Raw genomic sequence first — 17,068 nt, forward strand, 5'->3', positions numbered from 1 at the left:
AAAAATGTGTCACATTTCTTATAATTAACTAACTTACCTAACTTCCTTAATCTAATCAAATTAGTTAAATGGGTCTTATATTAAGGACCGGAGGAGTATCATCTAGATATACTAGTATATCGAATTGTTGTTTGTTTCTTTATTCTTGCATTTGCGCGTCAGAGTTTGAACCTGGGAATAATTTATACTAATGGAATCTAATTATCTAAACTTTCAGAATATGAAAGAAGTTTTAGCCAAAAAAAAAAAGAATATTATTATTATTATCAGGCCAAAAAGATAGTACGGTATTAAACACTGAATTTGTTAGATGCTTTTAATATTATACTGAATTTATGTTACTAAACGTGCTTTTCATTTAAATAAATTATTTTAATTTAACTCATCAAAATATTGAATAATTTTATTTTCGGTTTTAAAGTATTCATCCAAACCTCATTAGGATATTTGAGGTAAGGAACCAGAATCACAATAATCCATATAGTGGAACTCCAATTTATATTTATTTGCTTTTTTTTTAATATTATTTTTTAATTATTTGCCATGAATATAATAAGGTAATAACATCTCAATCACCAAATGAATTGATAACTTTGTAAAAGAGTAAAGAATAATTTATTTTTATGTTGTTAGCTTCAATTTTTTTTAATCCAAAGACTCAATTGCTTCATATATGTTATTAAGTTATGCTTTATAACTTGCTTCGTCACAAAAGATTACAGATTTCGTTCTTTCTTTTGAATCTCAGTATAAATTTACAATAATGAATATATGTAGAAATCGAACTCTTCAAAATTTATCATAGGTCTTATTAAATCGCAATTTGTTTCTTTCTTGAAAGTGGTATACGAGGATTATTTCCATTTAAATGGTTTCTATAATTATGCGTATAATAATCAACCTCCCATCTATTTAATCTAAATTACAGAGACTTCTCTTTTTTTTTTTGGAAACCTATATGGACCTTTATTAAAATCAAAATATATGTTGCACAAATCTCTTTTCTGGTTTTGAGATTCAACTTCTATCTACCTAACCATTAGTTGACTGTTAGGGTTAAACTGTTATTTTAATCAAAATACCTCTCCTTAATGCAAATATTACTTAATAATTATCATTTAATCACATATGATATATCTCTATTTGAAATTAAAAAATAATTTTAATACATACTTTAATATTTTGCGTTATACTATTAAATCAATTACCATATTATAAATTAATTAATTTTAAATACAAATTTTTAGATTACAATAAATTTAAATGTTTAATCTCGTCTATCAGATAAAACTGGCTTATGATGCACTTTCTTAAATATATATTAGCTGAAAATGCTTTGCAATTGTATATATGTATTTTTAATTAAACTATAAAGTTATATCTTAATTTAGTAAATTTAGTAAAAATATTAAATAGATCATTAATAAACATCAATATCAAAAGATAAACTAGAGATTTAATAGAACAAGGGTACAGTGGGGACAGGTTTTTTCTAATATGATTTTTAATTAAAACGTATACTCAAAGAATCTTTTTAGAATATTCTTTAATAGTATTAATGGTTTGGATTAAAATATATGTTATCAAAATAGAGAGATCCGTGTAATTAAGACAGAATAAAAAGATAGTCAGAATATTTTAGTGATTTTATATTCATAATAAGAGCAGTATTGCATTTTCTCTCTCACATGATAAGAGTGAGAATTCTGTCTGTTACATAAATATCATTCATTACAAAAAAAATGTTTAATTTGGAAATATGAGGACAAATAAATTTAAAATATGGCGTTATTAAATGTTGACGTGATCTATTTTTTTTATTTGTCTTTGGAGTCTATGATTAAAACATTTGTGAGTATTCTTTTTATTATGATGAAAAATGAATAATTTGAATTTTGTGATGATTATGGACTAAATTTTATATGACGTATTGTGAAGTTTTTGGGAAGATTGACTAAAAAATAAAAATATGAGTTTTTTCCCCCTCCGTCTGAATTCCACAAGAAAAGATTTTGGTATTAACTTTGTATACTTGCAATACTTATTTTCAATCAAAAATGGATATTTGTGTTTTTTTTAATCTATGATTCACCCATTTTGTTATTAATACTTTTACATTTAAAAAAATTTCAAATTCAATTATTCTAATTTATTGGAAGCAAGTAGTTTAAGTATACAAGACAGGGTTAAATATCCAAGTTTCCTCCCTTCCAAACACATTAGTATCATTGTTAATACGGGACAATATTTTAAGCTTAATAACTATAACCAAATTCCTAAATAAGATTTGGAAATATATAACAAAACAGAGTTTGTGAATTAGATTAATATAAAAGTACAATAATATTTAATTTGGACCGTCCTTTGCAAGTAATTGTTTGATATATTGTTATTTGAATTCTGAAATGAAGTTCATAGTAATAAGATAATACGCAGTTGATGGATTATAGTACTTATCGAAATGTTGAATATTTTCATCAGAAAGAAAACAGGAATCAGGAATACTATCATCAACCTGAAAACTGTTTCGATAAATACCATTTTGTGAGTGCATATGAGCTTTTTTCCCCTTCTTTTGGTTCTTCAATAATTATACAATAATGAATTTCCATATTTTAAACTCGTTGAAAATTTATATATATAATATGTTTGTACTAATTTCGGCGAACTGTTATTTGCTATTTTTGTGTATTTAGGCATCTCTTAATTTGATTTAAGAGTCACTAACTCATCTAGAAGAACTCCTTTACTTTTTTTATTTTTTTTTTTTTACTTGCCATGATTATAGTAACGGGTAACTTAATCAGAAAACGAAATTCGTACATTGCTAAAGAACTCAAGTATACTTTTTTTACCTTTTTAACTTTTTTTCTTTTGGGTGTATCCAAAGGCATGGTTCCAGATACTTTATGCTATGCTTTAGATGCATGTGTCTATTATATGTGTCTTTGTCACTTCAGATGTCTTTTGCGGGTCATAAATAATGCTATATATAACTTGCTTCCTCGTAAAAGATTTGTCAGTTTTCATAAGAGGGGAGATGACATATCTCATAAGACTAATGTTCTTGGATATTGTCTCATGTATTATATTTGACTATCATTTGAACTCGAAATTCATATTCTAAAATAATAAATAATTTCATTATAAACTCAAGTCGATCCTCGGCTTCTCATTAGACTCTTTTTAATATTGTTCTATTTAAAAATTTTACAACTTGTTAATTTAAATAAATAAAATTTATTGATATGATTATTTAAGCTTTAGTTTTCCTATTAAAACGAAATGTAGTGCATTGTATTCCAGTGCTTACATTTACAAAAGATCAGAAGAAATGACGTTGTTATTGAAATAGTCGAGCTTTATATTATGATTTAATAAGTGTGGTGTCCAAGCATTTTATACATATATATATATATATTTTAAGTTTGGTTATATGAATATATTACTAATTAGTCATGCCATAAAGAACAGATCAAAATTGAGCTTGGTTGTACGTTACATGCTTAGTCCATTGACTTGTGTTAGGGATGATTGCTTACTACATGAATTATGATTGCAGTAAATGGCAGAGATTGTGATCTCAATCGTGTCAAAGGTTGCAGAATACTTAGTGGCTCCGATTTCACATGGAGCTGCGTATTTTTTCTGCTTTAAGCAGCTTAATGAAGACTTCAAGAAAGCAAAACAAGAGCTAGAGGTGAAACTAGAAGATGTGAGAAAGCGTACGGAAGAAGCAGAACGAAAAACTGAAGAAATAATGCCATCCGTGAAGAAGTGGTTGGATGATGTGAATGCTATCCTAGGAGAGGTACAAAAGCTGCAACAAGAGCTTGATCGAGGACGAAACAATTGTTTCAATGTGTCTGTTAGATACTCATTATCCAAACAAATAAAAAATAAGGCTAAACAGATGATGGACCTCAAACAAAATTCTGACTTTCAGCCATTTTCCCAGGTGATCCAACTTCCTGGAATTACCTACTTCTCTTCCAAAGAGTTTGTGGATTTCAACTCAAGGAAATCAACTTGTAATCATCTTTTGGAGGCAATTAAAGATGGCACGAACAAGATGGTGGGATTATATGGTATGGCAGGATCAGGCAAGACGACTTTGGCGAAGGAAGTAGGCAAGAAAGTAGATGAGCTAAAGCATTTTGACAAGGTCATCATGGCAGTCGTTTCAAAACCCCCAAATGTTTTGAACATTCAGCAGGAAATAGCAGGGCAAATAGGCTTACAACTTCAAGAGCCAACTCAACTTACTAAAGCACAAAGGCTATCAGAAGGATTGAAAAATAAGAAGATTCTTATAATCCTGGATGATGTGTGGAGCAAACTAAGGCTTGAAGATGTTGGAATTCCATTAAATGAAGGTTGTTGTGTATTGTTGACCACTCGCCTCCATGATGTATGTGTTTCTATGGATTGTGAAAGTATTATTAAATTGCCTCTCTTAACAGAGGAAGAGTCATGGGCATTGTTCAAGATGTGCGTTAAAACAGCCAATGTGTCAATGAATGAGTTTGATAGCATTGGAAGGCAAATTGTTGATGAGTGTAAAGGTTTGCCTATTGCAATAGTGACAGTCGGAAGCACATTAAAAGGAAAGAGTATTCAAGCGTGGAAGTCAACACTAAGGAGGCTACAACGTCCCCTACCATTGGATATTGAAGATGATTTGAAGACCCCTTATGCATGTGTTGAATTAAGTTATGATAATTTGCCGAGTGCACTAGCCAAGTCGCTCTTCATATTGTGTTCTATGTTTCCTGAGGATCATGAAATCCATATAGAGGATTTAATTCGTTTTGGCAACGGGACTCTAAAGCTTGGTGACGATATTCATACAATAGGGGAAGCAAGGAATGAGATTTTTGCAGCTATTGAGAAATTGTTAGATTCTTGTTTGTTAATGAATACCAATAAGCAGGAACGTGTAAAATTGCATGATGTTGTTCGAGATGTAGCCTTATGGATCACGAAGAAGCAACATCAAGAAGTTTTGGTAGATAGCCATTCAATTTCGAGCATGCTGGTAAGCAACGGCCACAAATTGAATGATGCGAAGGCACTCTCATTGTGGAATTTGGATAAGAATTTCAAGATCTTTAATAAATTGCATTGTCCATCACTGGAGATTTTGCTACTTCAGCCTGATGGGTTCATTGAAGATATTGGAGCAATAGAAACACTTAAAGTGTTGGCACTCATAACACATGGCTTTCAATGGAGATTTCAGCAGCAAACTTTTTGCTCTGTCCCACAATCAATTGTATTGTTAACGAATCTTCAAACCTTGTGTCTTAGAGGGAAACAATTGGGTGACATCTCTTTCTTGTGTGAACTCAAAGGATTGGAGATTCTTGATTTGCATGGTTCTCTATTTAATGAATTACCTGCTGAAATTGCAGACATGAAAATGCTGAAACTTTTGGATATATTTGGTTGTGAAATTGAGAAAAGCCCTTTAGAAGTAATTAGAAGATGTGAGCAGCTTGAAGAATTATACTTCCGGGAGAAGATATCTGTCATCCCTGAGAATTTCTCTCTTTCAAGGTTGAAGAGGTATGTCATCTATGATTCCACGTGCAGAATGATTGATGAATATATGGGTAACTCTTTCCAAGAATATTTAGATAGTTGTGATGAAGCATTAAGAGCTTTATGCATACAAGGCTTCAGAATCTTTGCTTTGACTTCGTCAATGAAGGATCTCATTTTTCGGGCAAACCACCTTTGGTTAGATAATTGTTCATGGAATCATAAAGATATAAATTTTAGGATAAAGCAACTCGTGGTATCATTCTGTCAGGAGAAAAGATTCATCATGGAGAACTCTGATATGGACACTCTTCAACCACAACAAATCTTCTCAGACTTGATAACTTTACGATTGTTTAAAATGAATAGTCTTGAACAGTTGTTTGAAGCTTCATCTATCAGCTACTCTCTCCCCATGTTACAAGAGCTGTCGATACAAAGTTGTCCTGAATTGAGAACTTGCATCTTCCCCCATGCCATGGTTACGAGCTTGCCAAAGCTGAGGAGACTTGTGATTGAGGGTTGCGGCAAAGTGAAATGGTTATTCTCTTATTCTTTGGCTTCTCATTGTCCGTCCTTGGAGGAGATAATTATAGCCAATTGCTTTGAGCTTGAGAGGCTCATTGATGAAGAAGCTGCACTTGGGGATCCATTACTTCATGACATGCAATACTCTCATCCACATGTAAGTATTATTCGCGAAATCCTTCTTGAATCATTGCATATTAGAAATAATAATCCGTGTTCGTGCATTTGCTGAAAAAAGTTTATCTTTTCATTTAATTTTTAAACTGCATTTGTTGGTTTTCTTTTGATAGATGAATTTGATATCCTTTTCTCAACTTACGTTCAATCAATTCCTCTGTTTTATCTCCCTAGTTATGTTTGCTTCTTTGTCAAGGAAACGTGCTATACAATTTCTAACTCCATCCATATATTGTGAAAAGTACATACAGGCTGGGGAAAAAAACCAGAATTCATTCAACTGCTAATAATTGCACACATTTTTAGGTGATTCTTTTTACTTTTTTTTTTTGTGACAATTCTTTTTACTTTTAGTTCACTCTACCATACTATTTATTTAAAAAAAAATTGAAGGTGGCCATTTTTACATTTTCTTTTAATTTGAAAAATTGTGCTTATTACCGAATAATATAAACAAGTATAAAAAAATTCTCAATAACAAACAATAGTAATATTATCTTTCTTTTTGTTTACTTGGCCTCTTTTTTTTTTTGTAATTTAAAAATAGCCTTGTTTACAATCGTATAATGTATTTATATAATTGTTAAAACTGCGTTCTTAATAAGAGGTATAGTCATTTTATTTTTGACTCGAGTTCACTGTAACTGTGTAAAATTCTTATTATGAAATTTTTTGAGCTGCTATAGATAAAAACTACTTTTTTGAGTTTTCTTTATCTTTAAGATAATAAAATATTATTGCTTTTCAAGCTTTGTATTTTTCTAATTAATTTTTTTAAAAAAATTATTACTTTTACCTTGCCAAATCCGACACTTTATTTTTTTTTATATTTTGTATCTTGGTCAAGGAAATGACTTTTTGATATTGTTTTCGTCATCAGGTAACTGAAATGTTTTTTCCTTTGTATTTTTCTGCCATGCTTTTCAATGGATGTTGGGGGGGAAAAAACTTTTTAACTGTGCCTCTTTTTGTCTTGAAAAAATTGTAGGTTTACATTTCAGTTTTTGGCCAAATAAGTTGTGTTGATCATGAAATATACAATATGTCTACTTATCTATCGTTCATTAAATGTCATATAGTTATCATAAAACATGTTGAATATAATCAAGTAGCGAACATGTGTGTGTGTGTGTGTGTGTGTGTGTGTGTGTGTGTGTGTGTGTGTGATAGGGATAAAGTGCAAATTTGATCGGTATATGGCTAGAAGCCATTGGTGTCCAGAAGCTTCTGAAATCTCAATCTCACCCCAAACAAAAACATAAGAATATTACCCTGAATGTTATCCCAATTAATTTTGACAGTTAATTTGACCAGATTGCTTATGTGGGGTGCCATATGGTATGACAACTCATCGTCCCTCTCTTCCTCTCTTCCACATCATGGGATAAGCTTGCGTTTTGATAAGGGGAGGTTTGGAATTGGGGTTGTGATACTTGAGGCGGTGGGAGTTGTTTCGAGTAGCAAAGGAGGAGAGTACTCAGGGTCTCAAATAGATCTGACGAGCATGTTGTGTGGGGGGGGGGGGAGAGGGAGATGATAATGGTGCCAATATAGATGATGAAGATGATGAGATGTTTTCACTCAAAAAAAAAAAAAAACAGGATGATGAGATGGAGGGTGAAGTGGAAGAGAGGAAAGACTGATGACATGGCATGCCACATAAGCAATCTGGTCAAACTAACTGTCAAAATTAACTGGAATAATGGTTAGGCCAACATTGCTACGTTTTTGTAATTTTGAGGGTGATATTGAGACTTAAAAAACTTTCAATACCCATACCTCCTAACCATATACTTCAAGGACAAATTTGTACCTTATTTCTTTGTATTTGTTACTTACACGTTTCTAGGTATAAGTATTGACGTAATCATGATGAATGAATCCAATCACAAGTTGTAAAATATAGTTTTTGTAAATTAAAAATACGTGAAGTCAATTTAGTTCAATTTTAGAATGAAGTTGAAGGCGTTGTTTGTTGTAAAAGAAAAAATATTCATCAAAGTTCTAAATATAAGGCCCATTAGAACCGAAGGAGTAGTTTTAACTATATTAATATCTTATTATTATTAAATTTTCTTAGCTCTTTATCTATGCTCCACGATGAAAATATTGAATTTTCCTTATTTTCATGATAATAAAATATTACTGCTTTTTAAGGCTTTGCGTTTGCTTATTAATTTATTTTGTCAAATAATGACTTCTATTTCTCAGTTGCAACATTTTATATTTCTTATTTTGTATTTTGGTCTACGAAATGACTTTTTCTTTTTCTTTTTTTATTTGGAATGACCTTTTCATATTGTTTTTGCCGTTAGGTATTTATTGTGGGAAGCGCTTGTTCAAAGTTTAATTATTTTATTTACAAATATATTAGTGTTGATGCAATATCTAAAAATTATACATACTTTTAGAGAAATAGTTTTTCCTTTGAATTCTTTTCACCAATCTTTTCTTTGGATGTGAACAAAATACCTTTTTATTGTGGCCCTTTTTTATAATATGTATTTATATAATTATTAAAAAAGAATATTCTTAGTAAGAGATGATAGTCATTTTATTCTTGACTTGAGTTCATTGTAACTATATAAGCCTTCTCTTCTTATTATGAAATTTTCTGAGCTCTACATTGAGGCTATACGATAAAACTATTTTTTGGGTTTTCGTTATTTTCAAGATAAAATACTATTGCTTTTCAAGCTTTGTATTTTTCTTATTAATTCTTATTTTCAACTTACTACTTTTACTTTGCCAAAAGCAACACTTTATATATATTTTTTATTTTGTACTTTCGTCAAGGAAATGTATTATATATTGTTTTTGGCATCACGTATTTATAATAAATTTGAGTTGTTGTATTATCCATGAATTACACATACTTTAACATAAATGATATCTTTTTTTAATCGTTTGGATTTTTCTGCCATGCTTTTCCATGGATGTGAGAAAATATATAATATGTCTATTTATACATGTCATTAATTAAATGTCATATAGAGGTTGAATATAATCATGTAGCAACAAGTATATTCCAATTTAAAAACACATGTTTTGAGATTATATATGGCATCACGATTTAAAAAATGCGTGAAAGCAATTTATTTTAATTTCAGAATCATGATCAAGGTGTTGTTTGTTATTAAAAAAAATAATTTCTGTAAATTACAATTTCTATCACCATCTATATATTATTTGTGGAAAGGAATTGGACAGGCTAATATATTATAAAATAGTGTCATTTCATTTTTTATTTAAGGATTTTTAATTATATAACAATGTGCTTATCGTGAAGTTCTAAATCTTTGCATTTCATGGTCCAAAAAAAGAAAACCTTTGCATTTAGCATTTATGATACATACTAAAGATTAAAGGGATGATTAAAGACTGAGTAGGAATAATGAATAAAAGTCTAGGGTCCAAGTTTTATATTGAGTTAAAACTATGGGACCAAAAGAGTAATTTTGTAGATTTGATTACTAATTTTTTTTTTTAGTATTACAAGATATTATTTACAAACTGCATTTGCTATTTCTTTCCACGCATAATTTGATAAAAACTTAAATCTCTTTTGTTCATTTTATTTTTTGGGTCAAATAATTAATCTCATTTTCCCGAACAATACTTTATATTTTTTTTGTTTTGTATTTTCGTCAATGAATTAATTATTTAGGATTGGTTTATTTAAAATATGTTGAAGTTGATACAATATCTATGAATTACATACTACTTTTCTGGTCTTAAGTATAAGATCTATTTTGTAGTATAAATTACATTATAAAATAGGTTTTATATTTAGGACTGAATGGGTATATTTTAAGAGAAGTGTTTTGCTTTGCTGGCAAAAGAAGAAAAGAAATAGAAATATTTTTCTTAAATTTTCTTTTGACGTCTAAAAGGTTTTATATTTAGGTTTTATATTTTGTCAATAAATAATTATTTAGGACACCACATTTTAAGATAAACGTTTTTCTTAAATTTTCTTTTGATGTTTAAAAAGATCTCTCTTACCGTTCCTCTTTTGTTGCTGTTAAAAATTTTATATTTTCATTTCAAGTGTTGGTAATAAAAAAAGTCCTGATTGTTACTATATAAATTTGCCTACTTGTTAGAAAGGATTATTTACTAACAATAGTTGGCAATAATTAATATATTATATAAGAAACTTGCTGGGTTTAATCCCCAATCTAGTTAGAGTAAAACGCAAGTTGTTATAATCAGTCCATTTCATAATTTTAATTTTAATACATTTACAGGGAAAGGAAACTGACAGTGCTTATGTGGGCGTTACAGCAAAAAGATTCAATCAGTTGCAAAATCAGCAATCCTTGATCCTTTTTCTCAGGTTGAAAAGTCTAAAAATTGAAAGAAGTGGAAAAAAGAAAGGCATATTGGAAATCCAAGTCGGAGGAAGAGTAGAAGACGATGAAGAATCTATTAAAGCCCAAGAACCTCTAAAGTTGGATTCAGAGTTGAGTGAATTAAAATTAGATGGTCTACCAGAATTGGAATATATTTGGAAGGGCCCCACCCAAATTGTGAGCCTCCATAGACTTGAAGATGTTTCCTTGCGGGACTGCCCAAAATTAAAAAGTATCTTCACTCTAGCTATTGTTGCAAGCCTTCCAGAGTTGAGAACACTTGAAGTATATTATTGCAAGGAATGGGAGGGAATATTTTGTGAAGAATCACTCAAAAACCTCTCTTCTTCTAATATTTGCTTCCCCAAACTTAAGCAGATTGACATATGGGGTTGCCACAAGGTGAGATGGTTGTTATCTTATTCTCTGGCATCTCATTGTCCTTCAATAGGGTATGTACGCATACACAGTTGCTCTGAATTTGAGGGGCTTATTGGTGAAGAAGCTGCACATGGGGATCCACTACTTCATGATATGCAAGATCATCCACAGGTAAGTCTCATCCGCAATGTCTCTCTGTTTTTTTTTTTTTTGACCAGCAAATCCGCAATGTCTCTCTTGAATCATTGCATATTAGAAATAATAATAATCCATATATATATGTTGACGCATTTGCTAAAGTAGCCATGTTCAATTTACATCTCCCTTTTATTTGAAAATTTTTTGTTTGCTATCGTATAATATATATATTTGTATAATCATTAAACATAACTTCTACAGTGATTCTTTTATTTTTGACTTCACTTTATGATACCTGTATAAACCTCTTTTTATTATTAAATTTTCTTGGCTATATATTCAGGCTGCACGATAAAACTATTTTCTAAGCTTTCCTTATTTTCATAATAATAAATTATTTTCTTTTTCTTTTTTTTTAAATAACAACTTTTATTTGTCAGATGCAGTAACATTTTACATTTCGTATTCTGCATTTTGGTCAAGTAAATGACTTTTTCATATTGCTTTTGCTATTAGGCATTTATTGTGGGAAGTGCTTATTCAAAGTTATTTTTATTCAAAAATAAATTAGTGTTGATGCATTATATAAAAACTACACATACTTTAAGAGAAATATTTTTCCCTTTCAAATTTTTTCGCCATGCTTTTCTTTTCTTTTTGATGTGAGAAAATACTTTTTTGTGGCTCTTTCTTTTTCTGCTAAAAATTAAGTTAACATTAGTATTTTTGTTCAAATAATTCTTGTCGGTCAAGAAATATTTAATATGTGTACTTCTTGTTAAAAAAAGATATATATATTATTTATTAAATGTGATATAGTTGTTATAATAGAGAATTAACATAATCATGTAGTAAAAAGTATATACAACATTTGCTAGTCACACATTTTCCATGTTATTATGAAAATTGATTGAGTTTGGTAAAACGCGTGTTGAGATCATGTTAACACAATTTTAAAAGTACATTCTTTTTATTTTGCCATTAAATGATCAATTCGGAAAATACTTATAATGGCCAGCATAATATAAATTAGTGTCTATAGAAGTTCTCACTGGAGATTTCAAACATTTTGATAAAATTTTTCTTTCGCTCACCTACCTCTTTTTTCATAGAATTTCTATTTAGCATTTACATTGTAATACTAAAGATTAAACTGCTCAAATTTTTCTTTTTCTTTTTTCAGTACTACAAAATATTATTTGCGAGCTGCATTTTTTAATTTATCTTTCCACATATGAATTTGATAAAAATTTTCATCTCTTTAGTTCATTTTAATTTTTTTGTCAAATAATTAATTTTGTTTTTCCAAACAACACTTTCTGATTTTTATTTTTTATTTCGTCAAGCAAATAATTATATGGAATTGTATTTCATTTAGAATAAGTTGGAGCTGATATAATATCTACAAATTATGTATGTATACACAATATTTGTTAAATTTTCTGTGGACGCTAAAAAGGTCTTTGTCAGTGAACATCTTTTATTGCTATTAAAATTTGTATGTTTTCCTTTCAGCTTTTGTACGAAACTAACTAGCATGCTTTAATCTCTCAGCAACCTTTGATCCGAAATTGTTCTGAACTTGAGACGCTTGCTGAAGAAGCATATCTCAAACTTAAGTACTTACGGTTGGTGGCACTGCCGAAATTGAGAGAGATCTTCCCTCATGTGAGTGTTTTCTCTCACTTTCTTTTTTTATTTGTGATTTTTTATGGATAAAATTGATAAATGTCTTTTAAATTATTTATCAAACATAACACTTTATATTTTTCGTTTTATAGCTTCGTCGGAGAAATAACTTCTTTGTTATTAGAGAAAGTACTTGTTCATGGTTGTTTTTGTTAAGAATGAATCAGTGGAAATATTTTCTCATTTTCTTTGGACGTGAGAAAATTCTTTTTGCAGGACCTATTTTCCTTTCCTCTTGTTTACTTTTTAAATTTATTTGAAAATTTGTGTTTACTATGAAACGATATATACGAGTAGCAAGACTATATTCTAATGAAAAGCAATAATCATTTCAAATTTTATTTAATATTTTGCTTCTATGAAGTAGTCTTCTCGTCATGAAATCAAGCTGGAAATTACTTGAAGTATTAGCAATGTTCCCATTAATGCTTGGTTGTGGAATCATTTTTTGTTTTTGTGAGCGGTTCTTTATCATGGAAAGTATGACTTGTCCAAGACTGTTTGATTTGAAATAAATCAACGTCGATGCATATTTATACATCATACATTGTGTACGTGTGTGTGTGTCTATATATATTTCACATTGGACCGTCAATAATATGTATAAGAAAAGTGTAACTTAATAAAATTCATCTTACTGAGCTTATCTTATTGTAGTTTTATAAATATGTGAAATGAATGGAGTTTAATTTCTAATGTTACAGTGCCATTAACTTTATGCGGTTCACGTATGTGTGTATAGTCCATATGTTGAATTTTCATCTAATCATTGAATATATTTACTTCACAGCAACATGAGAATGACACAGCGAGAGTGGTAAAGTTAGAATTGTGGTCGATATTCTTAGCTAATCTACCGGAATTAGAACATATTTGGAAAGGTCCCACACAAATTTTGAGCTTCCATAGACTTGAAGATATTACACTGTGGGAATGCCCAAGATTAAGAAATATATTCACTCTTGCTATTGTTACAAGCCTTCCAGAGTTGAGGAAACTTGATGTAAGACGATGCGATGAATGGGAGGGAATATTTTGTGAAGAGTCACTTAAGAATCTGTCTACTACTTCCACTGTTTGCTTCCCCAAACTTGAAATCATTGAAATAATTGATTGCCACAAAGTGAGAAGGGTGTTCTCATATTCTCTAGCATCTCATTGTCCTTCATTGAAGAAATTACATATATGGGATTGCTGTCAACTGGAGGGAGTTGTTGAAGCTTACGAAGGTGAAGTAGCTGCTCATCATCATCAAAGGCTGTTTCCTGAACTGAATTATTTGAAGCTCAGTAATTTGCCAGAGTTGAGAGAGATTTATGAAGGTTATGAATTCAACCACCTTTTTGGTACTATAACAATAGAAGATTGTCCAAACATATCAAAAATCTCAAAAATCCCATTAGAAGACAAGCCCTCGTCATCAGGTTCGTGGCTACACTCTTTCTTTCAAACTATTATCATATTTAATCAATAAAATAATTTTGTGCATTACAATTTCTATCGTTATATTGAAAAAAAGTCTTTTATCACGAGAAAAAAATTCTATCTTAACGCCCACACACACACCCTCAATTTTTTTTTTAATAAGAAATTGCAATCACTCCTAAGATTTTTTTTTTCCGTGTTTATATAATGGTTGTCATATCAAAATCATAATAATATATTAAATAAGTGACATGTTATGATAATATTAGAAGTTGAATAATTTTATAGAACTGGAAAGTAAATAATTTTCAACATTTTCACATTTGTAACACATTATTTCTCATCATTGTAAACATAATTATCTGTAGTTTAATACACATTGTCCAAGGAAATTTCGATAATTGTGTGGTTTTTATTTTCTCTATGTTCCATTTTGATTAGGCTGCTAATAAGTTTTTTCTTTTGGTCAGCTGTGGAGATCAAATTAGAAAGTTAGATAATGAAGGGGTGATGTGAGCTTTGGATCTTCTAATTTGTCTCTTTATTTGCATTTGTGTTTTACTGTGTTGTATGTTTGTAAAAATGTGTTGGATTTGTATTATGTTGAAAATGCACGAAAATTTAGATATAACTCTACTTTGAAGTTATGTAATTATATTCAATATTGTACACAAAATACAATAATTGCGTGGCGCTTGTGTGTGCTACTTATTTTGTTTCAAATATTGTATTAATCAATGATTTCTTATCTTATTCTTTATTTCAATCTTGCAATATAATTGTTATTATTTAAAAAAAATACAATCACAATTCTATATTCTTTTCTATGGAAAAAAAATCATCCCAAAAAAGGTTTCTCAAATAAAAAGAAAAGGAAAATATATTTTTAAATTGTAGACGAATCTATTTTGAAGGTTCTGCACATGACCTCTCCACACTTGTTTCATCTTTTAGAAGGATAAAGTCATGCTAATATTTATAAAGCATTTTAAATGAAACTTTAAAATCCAATACATCAATTTAACGACCGCAAATAATTGTAATTTTTTCAAGAGTTGGCTAAATTTTGTTTAAAAATTAAAACGATTTTTAAGAGAAAAATGTCATGTCATTAAAGGGATCATAAAATTTATGTAAATTTTATGAATAAAAATTCAATATTAATAAAATCAGATAAATTTAAAATATTTTTTTATCAGAGATAAAAATTGAAAAACAAATAAGTTATCCAGTTATATAGTATATAACTGATATGTAATTTTAATATTTATATATTTAACTTTATATGATACTACCTCCGATCCTTAATATAAAACCCCATTTGACTTTTTGTTTGGTCCTGATTATAAGACCCCAATTTAATTTTTCTCATATTTATGTATTTTTTTCTAAGATAGTCCTTCTAATAATAATAGTTCTAGCCAATATATTTAATTAGTAAGGATATTTTAAAAATGACAACACTTATTTATTACAAATAACTAACTTAACTTACTTCCTTAATCTCCTCAAATAAGTCAATTGGGTTTTATAATTAGGACCGGAGATAGTAGTTTGTATTGAAAAGTATTATCTTTTGTTTTAAGAAATTTCAAACGTATCAACTCAAGTTGTGAGCTCCACCGTTTATTTGATAGTAACTCTAATTGTCATAATTTTCATTCATGCAACTTAATTTAAAAAAATATGGTTAGGGAAGACATAAATCAGTTCCATTACAACTAAATTATTGTTATGAATAAAGAAGAAATAGAGAAGAATCATACAAAGGAAGAGAGGATTGATAATAGAGAGCTTTTTCTCATTCCATTCAAGAGTACACAATACATTATACATGGCCTCTATTTATAGGCACAGCTTTATATCTTTGATAGAATCTATAGATTACATGATAATATGAGATAATTGTGGGATATAGAGATAATGGGAGATATTAGAGATTGAAGGAGATATAGAAGATAAAGGGAGATATATGGACATCCACAAAGATATTATTATATTCATAACACTCCCCCTTGGATGTCCAATATATATGAATGTGCCTCGTTAAAAAACTTCAACTAGGAAAAACCCTATGGGATAAAAACCTAGCGAAAGAAAAAGAGTACATCATTCATTAATACACTATGCAATGCTACCTCATTAAAAACCTTGCTAGGAAAACCCAGTGGGACAAAACCATAGACAAGGAAAAAAGAGCACAGCATGTATCAACTCCCCCTCTTGACAACATCAATTGACATCTTGGAGCCTGCAAAGTCTAATATAACGAACAACCCTTCCAAATATTGTAATTAGATAAAAACGTCAAATATGAATTTCATAATCTTCTAAAAATTATGAGACAAATAGTCCTTTTATATTTTACCCACATGTGGATCATGCTGTGATCTCTTAACATGAGAATCAAACAGAAATACTTTATCTACATAGCCAGTAAAATTAGTTGTGGGTACTTTCAGATATCCACGGTATCCTTTAAATGAAAAATATTCTTAATTTCGCTCCATCGTCTTTATATTAGTGACAAACTATATCATGCTAACTAGCAAATGATATATTGAGTTATGTGTGGCTAGATAGATACATATGTGCTCTAGTGACACTAAAGCATGGTACTTCTGGACCAAGTATTTGTTCATTACCTTCTAGAGGTCTAAATCGATCTTTAATCCATATCTAAAGATCTTGCAACTACCGAAACACGTAATGGATGTTACTTATCCACATAATGGATGTGATTTATTCATATGTATTCTTCTCAAAGCTTTTATTTCAAACTTTTTCTTTAAGTAATTTGCAGTTTTTGAAAACTCATCAGAAGTTCTGAT

At 29.6% G+C, this 17,068-nt stretch overlaps 1 protein-coding gene and 1 long non-coding RNA gene across 2 annotated transcripts; both read left to right on the plus strand.

Annotated features, from left to right (window-relative positions):
* The first annotated feature begins 3,565 nt into the window (after positions 1–3,565).
* On the plus strand, positions 3,566–6,304 carry LOC114743982 (putative disease resistance protein At5g05400). The gene has a single exon (XM_028932163.1). It carries the CDS (start codon positions 3,566–3,568, stop codon positions 6,302–6,304), a length of 2,739 nt encoding a protein of 912 aa, XP_028787996.1.
* A 7,876-nt stretch (positions 6,305–14,180) lies between these two features.
* LOC114743969 (uncharacterized) lies at positions 14,181–14,955 on the plus strand. Its single transcript, XR_003740038.1, has 2 exons — positions 14,181–14,236; positions 14,708–14,955. It is a non-coding gene; the product is annotated as an uncharacterized LOC114743969 (long non-coding RNA).
* The last annotated feature ends 2,113 nt before the right edge of the window (positions 14,956–17,068 follow it).

The sequence above is a fragment of the Neltuma alba genome, unplaced genomic scaffold (assembly GCF_004799145.2).
Source record: "Neltuma alba isolate B1F8T4 unplaced genomic scaffold, ASM479914v2 tig00004204_pilon, whole genome shotgun sequence".
NCBI classification, from domain to species: domain Eukaryota; kingdom Viridiplantae; phylum Streptophyta; class Magnoliopsida; order Fabales; family Fabaceae; genus Neltuma; species Neltuma alba.

What these genes read in the sequence shown, in the direction of transcription:
- LOC114743982 (XM_028932163.1), top strand. Translation starts at nt 3,566, where the DNA reads ATGGCAGAGATTGTGATCTCAATCGTGTCAAAGGTTGCAGAATACTTA.